Source organism: Erpetoichthys calabaricus, chromosome 6 (genome assembly GCF_900747795.2).
Source record: "Erpetoichthys calabaricus chromosome 6, fErpCal1.3, whole genome shotgun sequence".
In the NCBI taxonomy this organism is placed as follows: Eukaryota; Metazoa; Chordata; class Cladistia; order Polypteriformes; family Polypteridae; genus Erpetoichthys; species Erpetoichthys calabaricus.
This window is the reverse complement of record NC_041399.2, coordinates 47315611-47338410: the sequence shown is the minus strand read 5'-3', so window position 1 is coordinate 47338410 and position 22800 is coordinate 47315611. Positions and strand designations below refer to the sequence as shown.

The 22800-nt window shown below is 34.1% G+C and overlaps 1 protein-coding gene across 4 annotated transcripts in view; it reads left to right on the top strand.

Annotated features, from left to right (window-relative positions):
• Positions 1-22800, top strand: part of tox (thymocyte selection-associated high mobility group box) — a 265803-nt gene that overhangs the window by 229528 nt on the left and 13475 nt on the right. For all 4 annotated transcript variants that reach the window (XM_051929067.1, XM_028803560.2, XM_051929068.1 and 1 more), the window contains 3 exons: positions 3891-4121; positions 10997-11077; positions 13977-14348. In XM_051929067.1, coding sequence (XP_051785027.1) covers positions 3891-4121; positions 10997-11077; positions 13977-14348 — 684 coding nt within the window. The remainder of the gene's footprint in view (positions 1-3890; positions 4122-10996; positions 11078-13976; positions 14349-22800) is intronic.

The window sequence follows — 22800 nt, the reverse complement described above, 5'->3', positions numbered from 1 at the left end:
AACCAAGCCATGCAGTCATGAACCCAGCCCACTTTTAAAAACTTTTGGATGAGATACTTGCACAATTTAACCATTTCTTAGAATATAATAGTCACCTCTCATTTATAAAGCTATATATCAAACTTATTAACTCAACATACTGCAACAAGTTGCCTCTTGCTACACTGCTGTATTTTAAAAATGCAAGGATAGAACAAAGCCTTTCTGATCACACCTCATGTGTTTGTGTGTGTGAATGTTTGTGTTTTCAGATACATTTATATAGATGGATTTACTTTGTACATGACACCAAAATGGTATCACTAAGTTAAATAAGCCATCTTGTGATAAAGCCGTTTAAGTTGACTATTCTTCAGCTAATACAGTAGTAATGTGATAGGTTTTTGTGTGTAAAACTAAATATGGCCCTTCTTTATAAGGAACGTGTAAGGAACAATTTGTTTGCTCTTGTTTGTATGAAAAGGATGCTGAAACTGCAGAAAATTGCAATATTAAAAGCAGACCAATTATTAAAAGTTCTGTGTTAATTAATACTTTAAAGTAAATATTTACAGTGCTTCATTATATTTTTATATGTATATGCACGGACAGATATTTTATATATACCTGTACAATATATGTATTTAGTTCAAGATGCTTTTCAATCCTCAATACAATATCCTCTTGGAGAATGTACACTTTGCATATCCCAACTAACTGTGATTGATCCCAGATGAACAGCTGCAACTTTAACAACCAAAGAGCATGCAGGCTCACCCAGATTGTCATGTGGCCTCTTGTAAAGAAGAACATTTGTACTGAAAATAGGATTAATCATTTTGGACTTGCATAAATGTTTCAACTGTCCCAATAATTACAGATAGAATCCACCAGCAGTATAACCAAAATAGAAATTGCATTCTTTTACTCATTCATATTTTGTAGTTGGTATTTTTTAAATCCTCTTTATTACTGTTATGTGTGGTTGCATAGCTACATGATATGTAAACCATGGAAACATATTTATTCCCTCCATTTATTTTTAATCCACATAGGCTATCAGCTGAAGCCTAACCCAGAAACATTAGTTACAAGGCAGGGACCAACACTGGACACCAGTCCAGCAGAGGACCCTCACATGCGTCTGGTTTTGCAAGTTGTCATTTACATGAAATATGTGTCTTTGTAATGAGGGATGGAACCTGAATACCTGAGGACATTGTGGCAAGCACATGGAACGCATGTGCAAACTACATACAGACAATGAATGGGTCATGGAGTCAAATCCATATTCCGTTATCTTAGAGGCAGCAGTGATAACCACTATCCTAACTTCTAAAAAAAAAAATAAATTGCATTTAAATTAAGAAATATACTTACTTAATGTAAGTTATATTATTCTTTTTTAGCTATAGATTTTCTAATTTTCTACTAAATCAAGTGACTCATTTCTCCTTCCTTTACATTATACATGTGGGCAGTGGGTACAACATTAAAAAATTAGAATGGTTTACCAACATTCGCTTAGTATCCATCCATCCATTTTCCAACCCACTGAATCCAAACACAGGGTCACAGGGGTCTGCTGGAGCCAGTCCCAGCCAACACAGGGCACAAGGCACGAACCAATCCTGGGCAGGGTGCCAACCCACCGCAGGACACACACAAACACACCCACCACACACTAGGGCCAATTTAGAATCACCAATCCACCTAACCTGCATGTTTTTGGACTGTGGGAGGAAACTGGAGCGCCCAGAGGAAACCTACGCAGACACGGGGAGAACATGCAAACTCCACGCAGGGAGGACCCGGGAAACGAACCCAGGTCTCCTAACTGTGAGGCAGCAGCGCTACCACTGCGCTACCGTGCTGCCCTCGCTCACTATTGTATATTTAATAATCTTACAGCTCATATCACCTTACATAATGTCATCACTCATCTGTTGAAGACAGTACATCTGATTTAACAGCATGACTTGATTGAACAGAACAAGCTCCCACTTTCTATAATATGAAGATGTGTTTTGTAGGTTCTGTGTTGAATGCAGTTGTCATTTTTCATTGTAATTCTTAAGTATTTGTTTCACTGTGTATCTCATGAAAATGCTGAAGAAATATTACAAAGACAAAAACAGAAAAAGTGGGCTTAATGGCCACCCGAGAACACTCAACCATCAACGCTAATCTTTCAGCATTGCACTACAGACATGACTGTGTTCAATGTGCATCTTGGTTCACATCATTGCTTCTAATAGTCTGGTTGTATGCCATAAGCATGCAACTCTACCTTTATCTGTGTTTGGCTACAAATGAAAACATTTTGTTTTCTTACTGCCTCACTAAAATTACTGTAAGTTACAAAGTTAAAAAAGTATTGTTACTGAAAGCACGAGTACTTTATGTCGACTTGAGGCAGCTGCTCACAACCCTTCAGCTTATGAAAAACAGATGACTCGCTGATCCTGAATGGAAGTGAAACACACACTTTACTCTTTACACAATATATTTCTTCAGAGATTTCTTCAGAAATCAGAGATTTATATTTTTAATTTGGGTAGCATTTTCAGTAGAGGGGAGCACATCCTAGCAAGCATATAATTTTCCTTCCTTAATTATCATTATTTTCATTCATATATGAATGAATTAATGATACTAAGATAACTCTGGCTTCACATAATGTTAGACACTATTGTGAGTATAGTAAGAATTATTTTACTATACTGCTTTCTTAATCATAGTATTTTATTTACCATTAGGGTATGCTTTGCCTTTTTACAAAGACTTCCTGTGATTTCTCTTCTTATAAAATATTTCCAGTAGTGATTTATTTATGGAAACTGGAAAGCCATTCCAGAAGTAAAATAATCTTGTAACAATGAAATTCACATTAGCATTAAAATATAGATTTAGTTTAAATAAATACAGTAGGTAGAGCTGGTTTGTACTGATTTGCATTTTGAAAATCAACATAGGAGCTGGATAATTAAGTACACTGCAGCAGTTCGTGATAAAGCAGCTTTGGTGATTGACCAGTCAGAAATTCTTAATGAGTTTTCATTATTTTGCCATGTTTTTTCATTAATGTTTCATTTTAAAGCTATCATTGTACATATGCACATAAGTCTTTTTTATTGCAGCAGAACATTCTAAATGTTCCATTCTAAGTGAACATTCAAAATGTTCTATATAATCATTTATGTTTATAGTGCAATTTTTTCTTTTCTTTGTATATTCCTTTAAAAAATGTTTACAATTTTTAAATCTGCTTCATAGACCTGTTACATAAGCATTTTATGACACAAAATGTTTATATGTTGCAGTTGAAATATATTATCCTTGTTATTCCATCCATTTCAGTGTAACCGAGTTATGTTGCTGTCTTGTGGATCCATCATTCTGGGTTGAAATCTTGTCCCCATTCATTTTTTGTGTGGAGTTTGTATGTTTTCCCAGTATCAATGTGGGGTTTCCACCCACATCTCAAAGATGTGCATTTAACTTTAATTGGTGATTTTAAATTGACAGTCTGAGTGTGTGCAAGAGTCCTGTGATGGAACAGCAACCAGTCTGGGTGATGGTTCTTACCTTTCTGTGGATGCAGAGAAGATGGGTTCTAGCTGCCCTGCAACTGTGATTTGGATTAAATCAGTTTAAGAAGGGCATGTTATTTCCAGATCATTTTTTACATTTCAATATTTACATATAAATTTTAATAAATAATGTTTCTCAACAGTCACATACACACAACAGAACTACATAACCTTAACATGAATATTCACTTAAATGATAATGGTTTTCACTCCATAACCTTACATGTTTTGTGTGAATTTCTGATTATTTGCCATTAAACAGCTTGTCAGTTTTCTGTTAGGTTTTGTTATGAATTATCATCACATTTCTATTTTCAGATAAATGGAGCAGAGAAAAGACCAGCCACAGATATTGGAAAGAAACCCAAAACTCCAAAGAAGAAGAAAAAGAAAGACCCTAATGAACCACAAAAGCCAGTTTCTGCCTATGCGCTGTTTTTCCGTGACACTCAAGCAGCTATCAAGGGGCAAAACCCAAATGCCACTTTTGGTGAAGTTTCCAAAATCGTTGCCTCAATGTGGGATGGCTTAGGCGAAGAGCAGAAGCAGGTAAAGCAGAAATTGATTCATTTGAAAGGAATTTTAATTTTGGCTTCTCTTCTTTTAATTAACAAATCATTCTTTTCCTTTTCATTTGTGGGACTGACTTTCTTCGGCCAATTTCATAATGTGTGGGTTATATCTTTCAGTTATGTGGAAAATTGGCTCCCACACTTCTGCTTTGGTGTTATACTCACGCTAGGCATACATTTATACTGCAGTCATCAGATATGAAGCTATATTTGCCATATACTTTGAAGTAAAAATACAATAATATGTAAATGTTCTTCTTGTTCTTTTTTCTCTTCCTCTTTTCCCACTTCTATGAGGGGTTGATGTGTTTGCTAATTTCTTTACATTTTGTACAGCAGTAAGAACATAAGAGACTCCTTTATAAAGCATGAACATATTATTTAATGTTAATTTAACTTCTGCTAAATTGATGTGAAAGAGATTAGTGACTTGGCAGGTTTTCATTTTTTTCTACTGAAGAACCTTTTTATACTTTATTGGAAATATGTCAGTAGCAGAATTCAAAGAAATCATTAATATTTATGTTCATTTTTTAGGTGCATGGTGAGAACATTTTTAAATAATTCTAGTATTAATTGATTTACACAAACAATTATATAGGTTCTATAATATGAGCCAAATAATTTTAAACAGTTATGATTAATATAGCATTTTATTTATTTTTATTGCTGTGATTCTTATTGTATGGAAGAAAGACAATTTTTTTACCTATGACTAGGGAAAAGGTTCTGAACTGAATTTTGAATATATATATGTGTGTGCATGTGTAGATAGATAGATAGATAGATAGATAGATAGATAGATAGATAGATAGATAGATAGATAGATAGATAGATAGATAGATAGATAGATAGATAGATAGATAGATAGATAGATAGATAGATATTTCCTCCTATTTTTTTTCTTTTGAGTTCTTTTTTTATTTTGTTTTTCAGTTTTATTTTCTGACATCAAAACACTTCAGTAGTTGTACAGCTAGACAGAAAAGTTTAAATATGTTGTCTCCATAAAGAGCTTTATAATAATGGTTGACTCTGTTTTCAGGGCATTTAATATACTCAGCTTTAAATAAGGCAGAAAATATCCCTGAAGGCTTCAAAGTAATATTTTTTACAGCAAGTATGTTCTGTCTCTCTTTGATCCTAATTTCCTGGAAAAAAAAACTGTCCTTTTGTGTTATCATCTCAAAGATTCAGTGAATCATCATACAGTGGGTGAAAAAAAAAAGAAAATTATATTACCATATGTTTTGTGGGGATGGGGGCTGGGTGAATGAAAACTCCAGCAGAGGTGTAATTTCTACCGTAATGATCTGGGGTGCCTTTATAAACATCTACACCCTTGCCTTTGTTGTCTCTCTTCCTGGAAACATAAGCTTTTTTGGAGTTTTACTTAACTACTCTAAGGGGAACAAAGGCTAACCAGCAGGTATCATGAATGTTACCTAACATATGCTCTCTTACAGCAGGTGTATAATAATTAGTTTAGTTTGTTTATTGAAGAAGGTGCAACCTCTTGCACATTTTTTTAAATTTATCAAATTCATCTGCAATATCCACTTTAAAACACATTGTTGCAGCTGTGCCTTTTCTGTTTGTACAATAATGTTCACCTAGCTAGATGTTACAAGCATACAATCAAGCTATGTTTATTTTAAAGCATCTCCCCAAGCCACATTACATGTAGATAAACAGAACTTTATTTGTCCCCGGGGGGAAATTTGGCTTTTTACAGAAGCTATCTAAATAAATTAATAATAAATAGGCAAGTAAGTAAATAAGAATAAATGAATAAACAAACAAATAAATAAATAAAAATACATGCACTCTTTGGTCTAAACACATACCTGAAGAAAGAAAGAAAGAAAGAAAGAAAGAAAGAAAGAAAGAAAGAAAGAAAGAAAGAAAGAAAGAAAGAAAGAAAGAAAGAAAGAAAGAAAGAAAGAAAGAAAGAAAGTTCTGACTTGGCTTTCACAGTCACAGTAAGCCATTATGCAGCTGTATTGCTGTTGGTATGAAGGAGCCCCAGTAATGTCTCTTGACACACTTCTGCTGAATAATTTGTTGGCTGAAAGTACTCAATGTTAGTGTGTCAGAAAGAGGATGTTCAGCATTGTCCATAGTGTACAGTAAAGTTCTTAGTGTAGTACTACAATTGATGTAATACCAGGTGAAGTGAGTTAGTGAAGTTCAGAGATGACATATCAATTAGCAACCATGTAGTTTACAGTCCAGCATCTTGGCCATTAGGCCTCATAACATTGGGCAATGGACAATGGAATTTTTCAACCTTTTATACTTCTCTTAATGTGAAAAAAGCACAAGAGTTACTTTTTAGGTCAGTACATGTTTGGCAGAGGTGCCCCAGGGATCTTTAGTGCTGTGTTGTTGGGAGCATTGCACCTCCAGGTTTGCCCTCAATTAATTTGTCTTGGAGCATAGCTGGACAAATACTAGTCCAAACATGTAACTATTCTGATTGTTCAAACATGAAGAAAAAGAAGAAACATGCTTACAACAGAGATACTGAGATTTACCCCTAAAGCCAGTGCTCTCAGTGTTTTTTGACAGAGAGTATTTCTGGCATTGCACATAGCCCAATTGAGGTTAACCCACAAAAGAAGATGTGAATGTGCATTCTAGGTAGTCATTAGCAAGATGAAGAATGGGGTGAAAGTGTATAAGGTGCAGTGCAAGTAAAATGAAATGCATGGAACAGATCTGCACTTCAAAAGTGTGTTTCAAGTAGTAGTTTTCATTATGTGAAGTACTTGTTATATAGAGTTACTTGATTAGGGTTAGAAGAGTTTCTTGATTTTTAATGTTTTCATTTTAAATGTCTAGCCAGTATATCCATTGCCTAAGACACATTTTCAGAAACGTTGCAAATTAAAATCATTCTGCGTTAAATATATTCAATGATCCATTCTTATTAAAAAATAACTACAATTGGGGAAATGCATAAAATTAGACTAATTAAATAGAAGATGTATATTCACTGAACAATTATTAGGAACACTGTACTTTTAATGGGTCAATACACGTTTTGCTCTCAAAACAGCCTCAAATATTAATGGCACAAGATGTTGGAAACATTTATTTGACATTCTGGTCCATGTTTGACATGATTGCCTCACATAATTTTTGCAGATTGTTCAAATGTACATTCTTGTGAATCTCCCATTCTACCACATTCCAAAGGTGTTCTGTTAGATTCAGATCCAGAGACTGGGAAAGCCACTGAAGAGCAATGTTGTCATGTTCCTGAGACCAGTTTAAGGCAACATTTTTTTTTTTGTGAGACAATGTATTGTCATGCTGAAAGCGGCCATTAGAGGAAGGGTAAATTGTGGCCATGAAGGGATGCATCAACACACAAAAGGCTGTTGGCATACAAATGATGATTGATTATTATTAAAAGGCCCAAAGTGCGCCAAGAAAACATTTACCACGCCATTACATCACCTCCACCAGTCTAGACTGTTGACCCAAGGCAGGTGGATGTATGAATTCATTCTGATGGTGCCAAATTCTGACTTTGCAATCTGTGTGCCTCAGTAGAATTTGAGATTCATTAAACCAGGTTATTCTTCTCCCGTCTTTAGATGTCCAGTTTTGGTGAGCCTGTGTACACTGTAGTCTCATCTTTTTGTTCATGGCTGACGGGAGTGAAAACCGAGGTTGTGTTCTGCTATTGTAGACCATCTGCCTCAAGGTTCAATGTGTAGTGCATTCTGAGATGCTTTCCTATTTTATCACAGTTGCACACAGTGTATATATGAGTTAGAGCAGCCTTTTTGTCATCTCAAACCAGTCTGGCCATACTTAACTAAGCACTCTCATCAATAAAGCTTCCATCCGCAGGACTGCCACTCACCTGATGTTTTTTGTTTTTGGCACCGTTTTGAGCAAACTCTAGAGACTGCTCTGAGTGAAAATCCCAGGGAATGAGCACTTAGAGAAATACTCAAACCAGCTTGTCTGGCACCAACAATTATGCCACATTTGAAATCACTGAGATCCCATTTGTTTCCCTGTTATGGTGTTTGACAAGTGTATTATCTGAAGCCCTTGACCTGTATGTGCACAATATTATGCATTGTGCTGCTGCAACATGATTAGCTGATTAGATAATTGCATGTATAAGCAGATGTTCATAATAATTTTCTCAGTAAGTGTATTTGTGGCCCAAGGTATATGGGTAAACCGCAAGAGGAAAATATTATACATGTCTTGTGGCTAATTATTTAGGGTGTTTTGCTTAATTGGATGCCTTTATATTCATTGGCCACTTAGTAAGTATAATGAGCAAACAAGTCTTTTCATAAAAGTCAGCAAAAGATGGTAGAAAGCCTAGCATTAAGCTCAGACTTTGAATCAGAAATGAAAAAACATACAGTGGCTAAGTGATCAAGAGAACTACCATAAATGGGGCAGGCCAAACCCAAAGTCAAGAAGGAACAAAATTTGTCAGTCTGAATTCTTAATTCTTTTACTTTGATTTACTGATTTGTTTTCACAATTAGCCTTTCCTTTTTGTTATTTTAAGTTAATATGAGTGGCATATTATGTGTCACAAATTGATGCTCGCACCACAAAAACCAAGTAACAACAAAGCTTCCATGACAGCAATTGGGACGCTTACAGAAAGGGACATCAAAATATTTTTGCTGAAAAAATAAAAAGTATAATGTAACATCAAAACAAAAAATAATTAATAGTTAAAAAACATTTTAAAAAACAACAAAATGTTCTTAAACCATAATAGAACATTTAATAATCTAGCCTTGCTTAGTCCTGCACTGTATATTAAATATAGTCAGTATGGTCGAGGGTATTGATACAGCTGACTTGTGGTTTCTTAGGCAGTTCTGCATTATAGAAAGCAGGTGAAGCCTGTAATCTCCCTTGAATGAGAAAGGAGTTTTTTTCAGGAGACTGTAGTAATGGCATAAGTGGTGTTTGGAGAAGGGTTTACAATAAGTTGTTTTAAGAGTACAATTTAAGTAATAAGAGAATGGAGGAATTTGTAGTACCTAGGTTGCCAGTAAGCCAGTTTTTGCTGATAACATATTTATTTATTTAATTCTGTGGCTTACACTGTGCCATATCAGACCATTCTTATATTATAATTTTTTTGAAAATACGATCCAAATGATTGGCGGGACCAGAACAGATTAGTAATTGTCATCCTTTCACTTTTTTCTTTTCTGTCTCTTTCTAAATATTTTATTAAAATTGAAATTTTATATTGAACCACAGGTGTAAATGGGATCAGGTTAGATGGTAACTTCTGGTTCCTTTGCCTTTTTGTGTCCCGCATGAAATTGACAAATGGTAAAAAAAGCAAGAAGTAGTTAAAAAAAGTGAATGTAGCTGTTTAAGACTAAAGTGTACAAATAAGGACTGGGAAGCTTAACAGGTGACCAAATTAGAATGAATTTCAAAATATTTGTATATACACTATACTGAAGAACTCTTGTTGGAAATTCAGGAGCTCAGCATTCCTTTGCTCACTAATACAATTAGTTAACTGAATGTGATGTACTGTTTAAATGCTACATTTATCTATTTCTTCCATTGCTGCTGGGATAGCTTAACATTAAGTTGTCCATGAAAAATAAATAATACAAAGATAGATGGACAGTTTTCTGGAATGTTTGAGGACATTACTGTTGGATAGTACATGTACGTGTAAGCAGAGAATCTTTTCTCTGACTGCTTTTGCTTCCGTTCTTTCATGCCCTCAAATTGTGTAAACTGGCTGTCTAGAAAGAGGGGCACATGACCACATAGGAGGTTTTTACTATTTTCACTGTTTGAAGTTTTTCCATTAATGTCAAGATTTTTTTTTTCTCAATAATATATTTTTACTCATTTGGTTAATTTTGCAAATTCATTTTGACCACGGTGACAATGATAATATCCTGAGTGAGTCATGTAATTATGCAGAGACGAAATTATTTAGAAAATACCAAGTTTAATTACTTATCCATCAAAGGCACTTTTCAGTCATTTATTTTGATTTGTAGGTGTAGAGCTTCATGTACTTTAAAATTATATCAGTTGCACCCTATATTCCAAAGTTAAGCATCTCACTATTTTCAAGCAGAAACTGAATCAATAAATTGCTCCCTTCATGCTGTTGATTTTGCTTATTTGAGTGCAATGCATCTCTTGTAAGTCTGTACACCACATATCCAGTATTCTGGGTTGGAATCCCATGCCAGGTCATTGTCCAAGTGGAGCTTCTATGATCTCCTAGCATGGGTTTTCCTTTGGCTACACTGATTTTCCTCCCACATTCCCAAAGATGTTTTTGTTAGGTTTATTTGTGATTTGTGTTTGTGTGTGAGTTTGTGCGATAGACTGGCACTCTGTTCAGGACTGCTTCCTTCCTTCCTTCTGCCTAGTGCTGCTGGAATGGGCTGTGTACATCTACCAATTCCCCACCCAAGAACTGGATTAAGTGGGCTTGAGAATGTTATGGTATATTATGTTACATCTATATAGGATGAGCTGCATTGCCATTAGACATGTTTCTGATATGAAAAGTACTAAACTGAACAGATAATATGGTTAACACTGCTTGTCTTACTGTTTTAAATCAGGACATTTTAATATAACATGTCTGGGTTTGTTTAATACATCAAACATGTCTTGTGAAAATAGTTTAATAAAATATTATTTTAGTTAATCTTGTAAAGTTGGAATTCAAAACAAGGTAAGGCTGTGCACAGCATAAATATAAATCAACAAGTGATGTTGTCATAGAGATAGGATATGTCAAATGATATTTCAGTTTGCCATATGCAGTCTCACTGATAAATAATAACTTCTTTAACTTTTCAGTTATACAAGAAGAAAACAGAAGCTGCCAAAAAAGAATACCTTAAACAACTTGCAGCCTACAGAGCAAGTCTGGTTTCTAAGGTAAGCCTGGCAAATCTAAATTGTTCAATTATGTGTTTATGTGTAGTTAAGAGGAAAATAAAATGTGAACACACAGAGAGATGATCTGCTGTATGAAGTAGTATTTCAGACAAAGTTATATGTATGCTGATTATATGATCATTTGATGACATTTATTAATGTGCAGAAGATTGTATGGTTGTGCAGTACCTCTCATCATTCATACAGCAGGTGGGACATTTGCTGTTAGCTTGCATTAGTGCAGCAGAAACAAAATATGCTCAAACGTTGGCTGTGAATCCGAGGAACAACTAACGTCTCCTTTATAGACAGAAGAGTAAAAAAATACAATGTAAAGAAAATAAATACTTTATAATGTGCATTTTAAAAAACAGCTATTAAGCATTCATACTTTAAACTGCTATGTTAAAGCATGGTTACCGTAACTTTGCAATTGCAGTGTAAATTTATTTATTTATTTATAATCAATGATAATAGAAAAATAATAAGCAACACCACCCCCTCTCCACAATCACCCTGTAAAATGAGTTCCTAAAGGACTGAAAGATGCTAATTGCAATGTAGACCCCTAAAAGAGGCCCAGAAGACACAGCAAACCCGAAAACAGCATAAAGGAATGGAAAACAGAAGAATTAGGGATTAAGATTAGTAACACAATGAGGACCCCCAACGTGTAAATATATAAAGTATGCTCCCTTCACTCCAATCTCTGAACACAAGATTTAATAGTGTATAATATCACCTTTGAGAAGATTGACACTTGGGTTTGTTTGTTTTTTAATACTGTTTTTCCTCAACATGTTAGGCAGCATAATTTGTTTTTCTAAAAGGTATACATATGAGAAAATATCTGCTTATTTTAATTCTATAAAAAGTACATCAGTGTATACACATTTTATAATGTATATTGATTGGACTGAACATCTTATTGGTGTGACACACCATATGCAAAAGTCATAAATGGCCTGTGTCACATATCTTTTTTATGACCATTCCAAAGTCAATTTGCCTGTGTCATTAAAAAGCACTGCCTCCACCTTAATGTTGAGTCACTGACTCAGGGTTCATGTTTGTCTTCCATTAAATTTCTTCAAGACCTTATTGCCCCTTACTATACAGAGTTTGTTTGGGATGTGTTTTTCAGTTACTCACAAAGAAACTTGAACACTCTTATAGACTGTGATTAAATGTGCTTTATTATAACAAACGGTGACATAAGGCTGCAGTAGTAAGGCCTGCTGTTTCACAGAGTCAGTGTTCTGGGTTTGGATCCCATGGTCAGTCATCGTCTGTATGAAGCTTCTATTATTTCCACTGTCTGTCTGGATGTTCCTCTGTCATCAACAAAGACGTGTATGTTAGGTTAACTGGTTAACTGGCCCAGTGTGGTATGTGCATAAGTATACCCCATAATGGATTGGCACCTTCTCCTGAACTGTTTCCTATTGCTATTAGGATGGACTTCGGCACCCTGAGTTGGATTAATCAGGTTTGGTATTATAGAACAGAGGTGTCAAACTCAGGATCCCTAAGGGCTTCATTTTTTGCAGGTTTTCATTTCAGCTGGTTTTATAATTGAGAACCAATTACTTCTGCTAATGGAATGTATTTCTTATGTTCTAATTTTAAATAACTTAACTTTTTGAGTCTCATCCCTGTTTCTTAATTATGAGTCGATTCTTGCCATTGATGAAATGCTTTATTTAATTCTGTAGGATGTTGGTGTTCACACCAGACATTTCAAAACAGCTGATTATTGTTTTATCTGAACCTTTTGCGAACCAGAACAGATCAGTATTTATCTGACCTTCATTTTTTATTTTTTAAGTATTTAATTGGAATATTTATTGCATGAAAATATTTAATTGGAATAGATATTGTATGATGGATACATATGTGGGAATGGGATCAAGTTAGCTGATTATCTGATGGCTTGCTTTACTGAAAGCAGTTGAGTTTTCTGAACTGTAGAAAGGAAGTTAAAAGAAGGAAGTTCTGTTAGCAACAATAATTGGCTACTAATTAGGAAAGTAGTTGGAACAAAAGCCACTGCATCCCTTCAGGACCAGAGTTTGACATCCATGATGTAGAATGTACAGTATGTATTATTCCACATTTTTATACATTGAAATTCAGTATCACTTTCTTGTTTTACAAATCTGACTTTTAAAAGTCTTTTGCCTTTGTATATGCTGGGATTTATGGCTGCGCCCATGTTCTTAAATGAGGCTCAGTGCCTTTTGAAAATCAGCTCTGATGTGATATCCTTGACCAAGATCTATTTTTTTAATTATTGCTTTTCTTTGTGGCTGGGAGTCATAAACACAAGTAAAATGAAACCATACTTGCATGTGTGTGGTGTTTCATTTTCAACCTCATGAAAATAAATTCTGGGTAACCTTGGATATTATACATACAACTAAAGAAAACTGTTAAATACCTAGTTTATATATCATTAAAAGTATTGTCTACTTTTAAATAAAATTGTCAAAAGGCTATGTATATGATTTTAGATTGATTGATTATTTTTGCTGTCCACATGTCTTTATATCTGATTTAGATTTGAATTTAAACTAATTACATATTAGCATCAACAAATATATTACAAAATGCTGAAAGAATATTTCTTTTATGTATTTGCACATGTGGTGACCGGGTTTTGCCAATTTTCTTATCATCACCTTTTTCCATTTGAATTATTATGCAGTGCAAATACAACATGTGTATGCTAAAAACAAATTACATGTAAAGACATCTGTGTCTCACTTTGTGCCAGTAGAAAGCCTACAGAACAGTTTAATGTACTCTTAATAGAATAAAGAGCTTGCAGGACATGAAAAAATGTGTATGTTTCAATAAACGTCCAACATTATGCCGTGTTGTTTCTCTTTTCTTTCAGAGTTACACTGAACCTGTTGATGTGAAAACATCCCAGCCATCACAGATGATGGCCACCAAACAGCAAGTTTTCCACGGGCCATCACAAACACATTCAGGGTTATATCTGGGACCTCCATACCACCAGCAGTCAGGAATGAATCCCCATCTGCCAGCCATGCATCCAAGCCTACCAAGGAGCATTGCTCCGAAGCCTAACTCTCAGATGCCAGTGACTGTTTCCATAGGAAATATGACTGGGTCACCACCACCTCCACTTCAGATTAGTCCCCCACTGCACCAGCATCTCAGCCTCCAGCAACATCAGTCTATCACAATGCAGCAGCAATTAGGAAATCACCAGCTACAGCTTCATTCTCCAACCATGCAGCAGGTATGTTTGAGTTTTGATTTAAACCCAGGTCAATGTTAAGTTGAAGATAATGCAAAGTGCAATAAATCATTTCATAAAGTATCATGTAACAAATGCTAAAGAGCTAAACAGAAAACAGTTAAAAATATATATATGCTGAAATATATACTGTATAATCCATTGTAGCTTTAAGATTCTAAAAATATATTTTGGCTGTTGACTTGTATTCAGATAATCATATTATTTTTTTAGTTTTTTTTTATTAATCTTTCATTTAAGCTTCAGTGATATTTTAAAAGTTCTTCCAAATAATTATTATATTTATATGAATACAATATAGAAAAATCCGGTGTATGCCTGTTCTGTGTATTGATTTCTCCTTATTGAAATGAAAAAGGTTTTAGTGTTTTAATCCTCATATTACATGTATGCAGTAATGGATAATATAAAAGTCTGCCATTAAAGTTCAATGATACTAGTTTCACTTCAGAAAGAAAGGATCACTGGAATACACTCATCAAACATTTACAAATAAGAAATACATTACATCTGTCTGGCTTTCATCTAACTGGGATTTAACAGGTAGAAATTCTGTTTTTCACAATATTTTGAGACATAATTGCATTGAAAATACAACTTTAAATGCAGTTAGGTGGTTCAGCATCAGAGTTGGGGTAGTATCTCAAAAGAAGTAACTCATTACAAATTACTAATTAATTCTTTCAGATTTTAATGGTATTACTTTACTCATTACATCCTGGAAAATCTAATCACATTACTAATTATTTTACGTCTGCATTACTCTGTAAGCCCATGCAAAATGCAGGCCATTTGGAAAGTACAAGAATGACACCCAAATATCCTGTAACCAATAACAGTGAATTCAGAATTAGCAATGTGCCATTTCAAACATATAAACCAGCAAGTAAAGTCCTTTAGTTCAGAAATGGAATACTTATTAAAAACACAAACATTAAGTTAGCAAACAGTAAAATTATTGCTAGTGGCCAGCAGACAAGAACAATTTATTAATCATTGAGATCAGCTCCTTGCAGTGTTAATTGTGTAACATAATAAGTGTGCTTGTGTCTCTGTGTCTTTTCTCTCTCAGAGCTCCTTACACTGTCAAAAAGATAAGTCGATTACAAGTTTTATAATCGACTGTCTTACATTAACTGACAGTTACACTTATATGTTCGGTTACACTGTTTGAACACAGATATCGCCTTTGTTTTTGTGAGGGCATTATAGAGATTTGATGAAAAAATCTAAATCATATTGAGTTACAGTGCTACATTTTATGACACATTTTGATTTGATAAGATATCAAAGAATTTTTTAACCCTGTAAATCTAATTCCTTATGAGCTCTTTGATGAAAGGGCTCAAATTGAATAATATTATCATGCATTTGATGCATTCTCCTTGAATGTTAGGTTATGTTTATATATTATTTGCTTAGAGTCACACATGTAACTCCAGTAATGAAATTCTAGTTGTCAGTAAGTGTAATATGGTTACAAGATCCAACACATTACATTACTTTATTGGGAAATGTAATTAGATTGCCGTAAACTGTTAGTTTATATTGCATTACCCCAAACTATGTTCAGCATATACTTGGAGCAGTAACATACATTGAATTTCAGCACCTTTTGTTTGATTATTTTAAAAGTGTGAGGAAAATGCTCATCATTAAATATCCAAATGTGTCCATTAGGACCAACTTGAAAACTGGAGCAATAAACTTAAAAGTTTTCTTTTCAAAAAAGTTACACCCTTGCCAATTATTGTCCAAAAATAAAGTTACATAATAAAGTTCAAACAGTCCTTAATACATTTGAGAGAAAAACCTATAAAAACTGTCTGATGAAAGTTTAATAGATTTCAACAAGGAAGGAATTACTCAAAAAATATAAGTTTTGGCTCCTTGACAAAAAAAGATAGTTGTGCGACCCCTGTAGGGCACTGAAATAATCAGAATATGAGAGTCATAAATAGGTTTTTCATCCCAGCCATTGGAATAACTTTACTAAAATGCTTCTTTCAAACAAACAATTTAGAAAACAGGAACAGTCTGTATCTATAGTCTTGTCCTTTCCCGGTTATCAGAGTTGTTCTGAATGGTTTAACAACACCAATTGCCTCTCTTTACTGGAGAATGTCTTTGGTAATGAAGATAGGTCACAAGACTAGAAGTGGACTGTTCGTTGGCTTCAACTTTCAGACAGGGTATCCTTTTTAATAGTGAGTTCTCCTCTTTAGCAGGATACTTACTCTCATTTATGCTTACTGTACCTATCTAAAAACACAAAAGAATTTTCTTTGAGGCAACTGGAGACATTTGTCTTCTTTCTTGTTATTTCCATTGTGCTCCCAGATCAGTTTTAACAGGGAGGCAGAGTTAACTGTGATATATGCTGTAATGTTAGTACTTTATACACTGTGAGCTATGAAGTAACAAGCAGGTGATAAAGTGCAAAATAGTGTACAACATTTTGTATAAGCATTGCATCAAAACATCAAATTAATTATTTGTATTAATATATCAAATTAAAAAAACAAAGCAAACAGAAGGAAGAACAGATTCACTTACCTGTAATTTCATTTTGCCTTTGTCTGCTTGCATTAAGAATTCTTCTACACATGTCATATATAGATCATGTAATATGTCAAGGTGAAGTTTCATGGGTTACTCTAAACACTTTGAGCTCTTGACCATTGTTATCTGCATATGTTTTGGTCATTACGATCACAACACATTAGGTTCTCCTGAAGTGTAACATAACAATAATCGCCATTAGAGGTGTACGGTACATTAAATGATAAACCTTCCTAAGATTAGGCCAATTGAAACTTTCACAAGAGTTTGGGCACCTTTAGACTTCTTTTTCCATACTACATGAAAAACAGATGGCTAACAATTTTCAGAAAATTTCTTTATATACCATTGTATCTGATTGTGTAGTCAAAAACATAATGTAGAGCAAATATTTTATTTTTAAGTGATTACCTTCCATCAAAGTTATTGCCTGATCAATTTTTGTACACATCTTTCTAGTCTTTGACAAACTGCCTTATGCCCTAATTTTTTTAAATTGCTTGTATAATTTGTGCATGAATCAACTATATTCAGTAAATGCAGTTTTTCTATAGTCCAAATTCTTAGGAATTTGTTTTATTGGCTTCATATCAAGGAAAATATTCCACCTTTATTATATCTAACTAGAAACATGTGTACGTCTCTTCAGAATATACAGCTCAAAATTATGTTACATTTTATAATCAAGATTTGAAATGAATGTCAAATGGATTCAAACAAAAAATGTTAAGTCAGAGTTAAAATCCATAAAAAGGCCATTTTTGTATGGGATTCACTACATTCCTTGTGCATAAACATTTGAATTTTTTCTGTTTTGTTTTTCCGTGATTTTTATTTTTCCTTCAACATTCACTTTTTAGTGGTGTCTATCAAATGTATTACTCAGCGTTTCTGTGTTAAAGTTGTAAGTTCTCCATTTATTATTGTCATTACATCAGCTGCAGTTTTTTTACCATATTTTACTGCAGGGGTCTGTGACATATGTATTGTGATGTGAAGTACATAAATTAAAAGTTGTGATTGCACCTTAGCTTATGTCAAAAGTGTGAAAGATATTTTAGTGTTCTGGGATTTGAGAGAATTACTTTTTTACTTCAATTTCGGTTTCCATTTCAGTCAATTCCCTTAAGTTCCAGTCAATTTCAGATTATCCAAGCAAGCTCACTGTGGTGCATAAAGATGGACAGTGTTATGTCAAGATGAATTTGTTTTATTAAAATATAATAAATTCTATATTTAAATTTCCAGATTAATTATCGTGGACTTTATAACTGGTATGTGCTTAGTCCAGTGTCACAGCTCTTTGCAAGGAATGCATACTAACAAAAGTATAAATTAATGTAAAAGGATGCAATGCCTTGTGCACACATTAGCACAAACATAAAGCATCTAACCGAAAGTGATATATACTGTGAAGCACAAGTCTTCTGTGCCTTCTGTTTTTCCACTTTGTTATTAAAGTGGATTTTTTTAATTTATGGAACAAATCCTTTAGAATGACACCTGAGAAATGTGTGAACAACTGTACTTTATTAATAATGCAGTGTTAATGTGGAGAAGAAGAATATCATTTAAAGGAGAAAGTTGCATTAAATATTTTTTTCTTAGGCAGAGTTGACTTTACCTTGCATTACATGCCTCAAACAGCAGGCAGAATCCATGCAGCATGAGCTAACATGCTTAGTTTTTCATCACATGATATGATCCTGTTTTCTCCTTCATTGGTGCAGTCTTTCACTACATGTGTTGCTGTCATTATCTCCTTCTTTGTTTCCAAAAATCTGCCACAGTGGGCTGAATAGCTCCTCTACCTGTCTGTAGTCTTTGTGATGAAAAGGGTGCAAGGGTGAATTTTGACTCCTTAGATCTGTGCTTTAACTTGAGTCTGGATCAAAACAAAAGTCATCTCAGATATTTTCTTTGCTCGATAACAGAATCCACAGCAAAGAAGCAAGGGCAAAAACTGCAGTGCTATACTTGATCCATGGACTACCTGAGCTTCATTATGTATTGTAGATGTCAACCAATTTGTGCTGGCTAACTTAATTTTGTTCGTTTTTCATTATTTTTCTCTTTTAATGCTTCTCTCGCTCTCTTCCAATGGGTCATCCCAAGGCTCTTGTCTGTCATTGTCAGTCTTTTACATGATAAGGACAGTCATGGACCTATTGTTGATGATTTTATTAAGTGATGCAATCATTCCTTTTTTTATGGCTATATATCTCTAAAATCAAAACAATCAAAATATGTCTATAGAAATGATGGACCACTATAATCATTCATAACAGGCTGACCTTTGATCTTGGTGTACATCAAATCAGTGAGAATGGGCAGAAATGACTCTAATGAAAGCGAATTGTTTTAAGGTAGACAAAACTGTAATGTCACTCATTCATATAAATCTTTATTAAATCTGTTTCTACATTTGCCTTTATTTCTTGGTATGGTAATCTAAGGATCAAAGACTGTCTCAATATTATTAAAATAAGTAATCAAATTAATAATATGCAGCAATCCTCTCTCACTGTATCGCAACAAGTAAAAAAGAAGTCCAGCTCAAACCTGACAGACAGTACCATGTAGTTTCCAAAGTTTCTGTTGAGCCCATCAGGTTGCAGATTTAGATTCCCAAGATTTAATAGCAATCGATTTAAGAATTGTTTAATTCACAGCTCAATAAGCATTTTGAATTCTAGTGGCTATAAGCTCTGAGGAATATTCTCATATGTTAGAATACTAGTGCGTGTTGTGATTGTTAAAAATAGATATCATTTCTTCTCTCTTGGTTTATTTCTTGTGCCTGTGGAAAAGTATTTTATATTTGTACATTTCTGCTGCAAACCAACTTCCCTCTGGGATAATAAAGTCTACATAACCTAACATTTTTTCCTAGAAAACTAATTTGTTTTTATTCTTTTCTTCACCCTGTTAATGATGCAGTGTTGTTTAAAATTTGGGGTTCTTGCACTAAAGTAAAAATAAAGAAAATAGTTTTTTGCAAAAACTAATAAATAAATTTTGCTTTTACATGAATTATGAATGTACACTGCTTCGTTTGATCCCCCGCTTGTCTTATAGTTAAAATTTAAGGGCTTGTGCTCAAAACCCAGACACCTGCGTGGCGCAGTGATACAGACATTTCATGGAAAGATGTTGGTCACAGTAGACAGCTGGCACTAATATATGTACACAATATATTTGTTTCCTCACAACAAATTAACCACCTTAGTTTAAATGTAAGCTTTACCACTCAAAAAGCAAAACTCAGGAACTAAAAAAAAATGTAACAAAAGTACAGAGTTTAATTTCAGGGAACTGCAAGTTACTACAGGAGCAAATTACTTCCATGGCACTAGCTAAGGGAAACAATTTTGCATGTTCAGCATTTCCAATAATACCTACAGAACACATTGGAAGCAACAACTTCCACAGACTGAAAAAATTGTGTTTTTTGTCAGAACAACATCAGATTTCAAAAATCCACAGTATTTGAGTAAGGCCAGGTGATGCCCTAAGCAAAGCTCAGCAATTGAGACACCTCAGCCTTTTCATTAATTAAATGACAAGACATTATGACTCAATAAGTGCTGAAGGTGAAACAAGAAGTTAACATTTAACTTGTTTACGTGAAAAAGTACTAAAAGAAATAATAAAAAGCTTAACTGTTGAGGAAGTTAAATGGTAGCCAGACCCAGCTTTATGTGTTTATGTTCGACAGAAGCAAAACTCATACACCATGAGACAAATGTGATTTCTGATGACACCTTCAAACCAAACTTTTAAACTTTAGTCACTTACCATGCCAAAAAATGGATTTTATTTAAAAATGCATATTAAACTCGTATACAGCAGATAGGGCAGATATGGACAATTACAAACAGGTTGTGGCTCATATATATATATATATATATATAACAAGCTGCATAAAAAGGAACCATCTCACTCCATTCGGGGAACCAGAGATATATGTATGAATGTATGTACAGGGTGTGCCAAAAGTGGGTACACAGTATTTAGTTATACTTACCTATTGACTTCTTTCTTTGGGGCATAGTAAAAGAGAAGGTTTTTGAGAGGAAGCCACATACACTGGATGAACTGAAGGAGTTCATCTCGCAAGCGTTTATGAACATTGATACTAACTGGAACTTGCATTTTACTGTGTGTCACAGTGTTGGGGACAGGTTCCAGGAATGTTGCAGCATTGATGGAGAACATTTTGAGCAACTTAAGAGAGTAAACATGACCCGATCAGTTCTAAATACCTACTCAATACCTGTAGAATAAAAAGAAATAATGAATATATGCTGTATATCTAATTTTGGCCTACCATGTATGTGTGTGTGTGTGTGTGTATATATATATATATATATATATATATATATATATATATATATATATATATATATATTCACGGCATTCATAGTCTGTGTCACAATCTGATTATATGGGTGGTTACAGAAAGATAGATATAGCTATACAGTATATATATACAGTATATATATATATATATATATATATATATATATATATATATATTCTGTATATATATATATATATATATATATATATATATATATATGCTGTGTATATATATATATATATATATAAGGTTAATCAAAAAGACTGTTGTTATTGCCTCACCATTCCAGATTTCTGGAACACAGGTTTTCCAGTTAGCCTATGTTGTATTGTACCTGGTGCTGATTATTGATATTACAATATTACCAAACTGAACAAAGTAGCTAGCGTTTCATATTTCATGGGTAATAACATGAATGTGAAGCAGTACCTTGTATATGCACAGTACTGCAACACTCCTTCTTGATTGCTAGTCTTCACTATAAACTGTAATTTATATACTGCATCCCCAACTAAATGGAAAGGTTTCATCCATTCCATTTACTCATCCGTTTTTTTTCAAAGCATCTTAACCAAGTTTGGGTTCCAGTATATTTCCAGGAGGCAGTGGCTGCAAGTCACAAATGAACTCTGTGGATGCAGGTCAGCACACCTTCTCAAGACACACTTGCATATTCATCTGTGCTCAGTCACACCAGGCCAGTTTATATTCACCTGTTAACCTAAGACGTGGGTTTTTGAAATGTGGAAGTAGCCTGAGAGGAATTCTGTACAGATATGAGGAGAAGTTGTATACACTGCACTGTACATACAGTAAGGATGCCAGAGCAGTCAGTCTTATTTAAAACACTGAGTTGTTAAAAATGTAACAAGTGGTAAATAGCATGGGATAAACGATTATTTTAAACCAGTTATTAGTTAAACTACAGACAAGTTTTGTATAAACCATTTAAATTACCATATTATAGTAGACTGCAGTAGGTATGAATGCATTTTTATATTGCTAGCACCCTGTGGACAACATTAGGAAATGAGCTGCCACCGAAAATAAGAAAAATATCATAAAGTGAAAGAATAAAACAGTGTGTTCAATATAAGCAGTACAGCAGTAGGTTTTAGTCATTTAAATTGAAAAAGGTGGATTTATGGCAAGACAGCCTACAAACAGCAATGTGTCACAGATTATGAATGGGAGTACCAAAAGTTTGAATGCTTAAGTGACAAATGTTCATTTTTGACTTCAGTGTTGACATCATTGGTGCCTAACATAGAGATAATACAGGGTTTCACAGCTAAATGAGCACAAAATGGCACATGAAGGGTTCTGAATAACTCCAGCCTTAGAGTTTAGCCACGTAGCAGATTATTGACTAATGACACTATTCACAATGACTAGAGCAGCTTCGATGGTAGTCTTTCAAATTAAGTCAAATTAGAGCTTAGCATAAATTCATAGTGCAGCTGTAACAGGGGAGGGTGGCAAGTAATTGTACTGTTGATTGCTGGGATA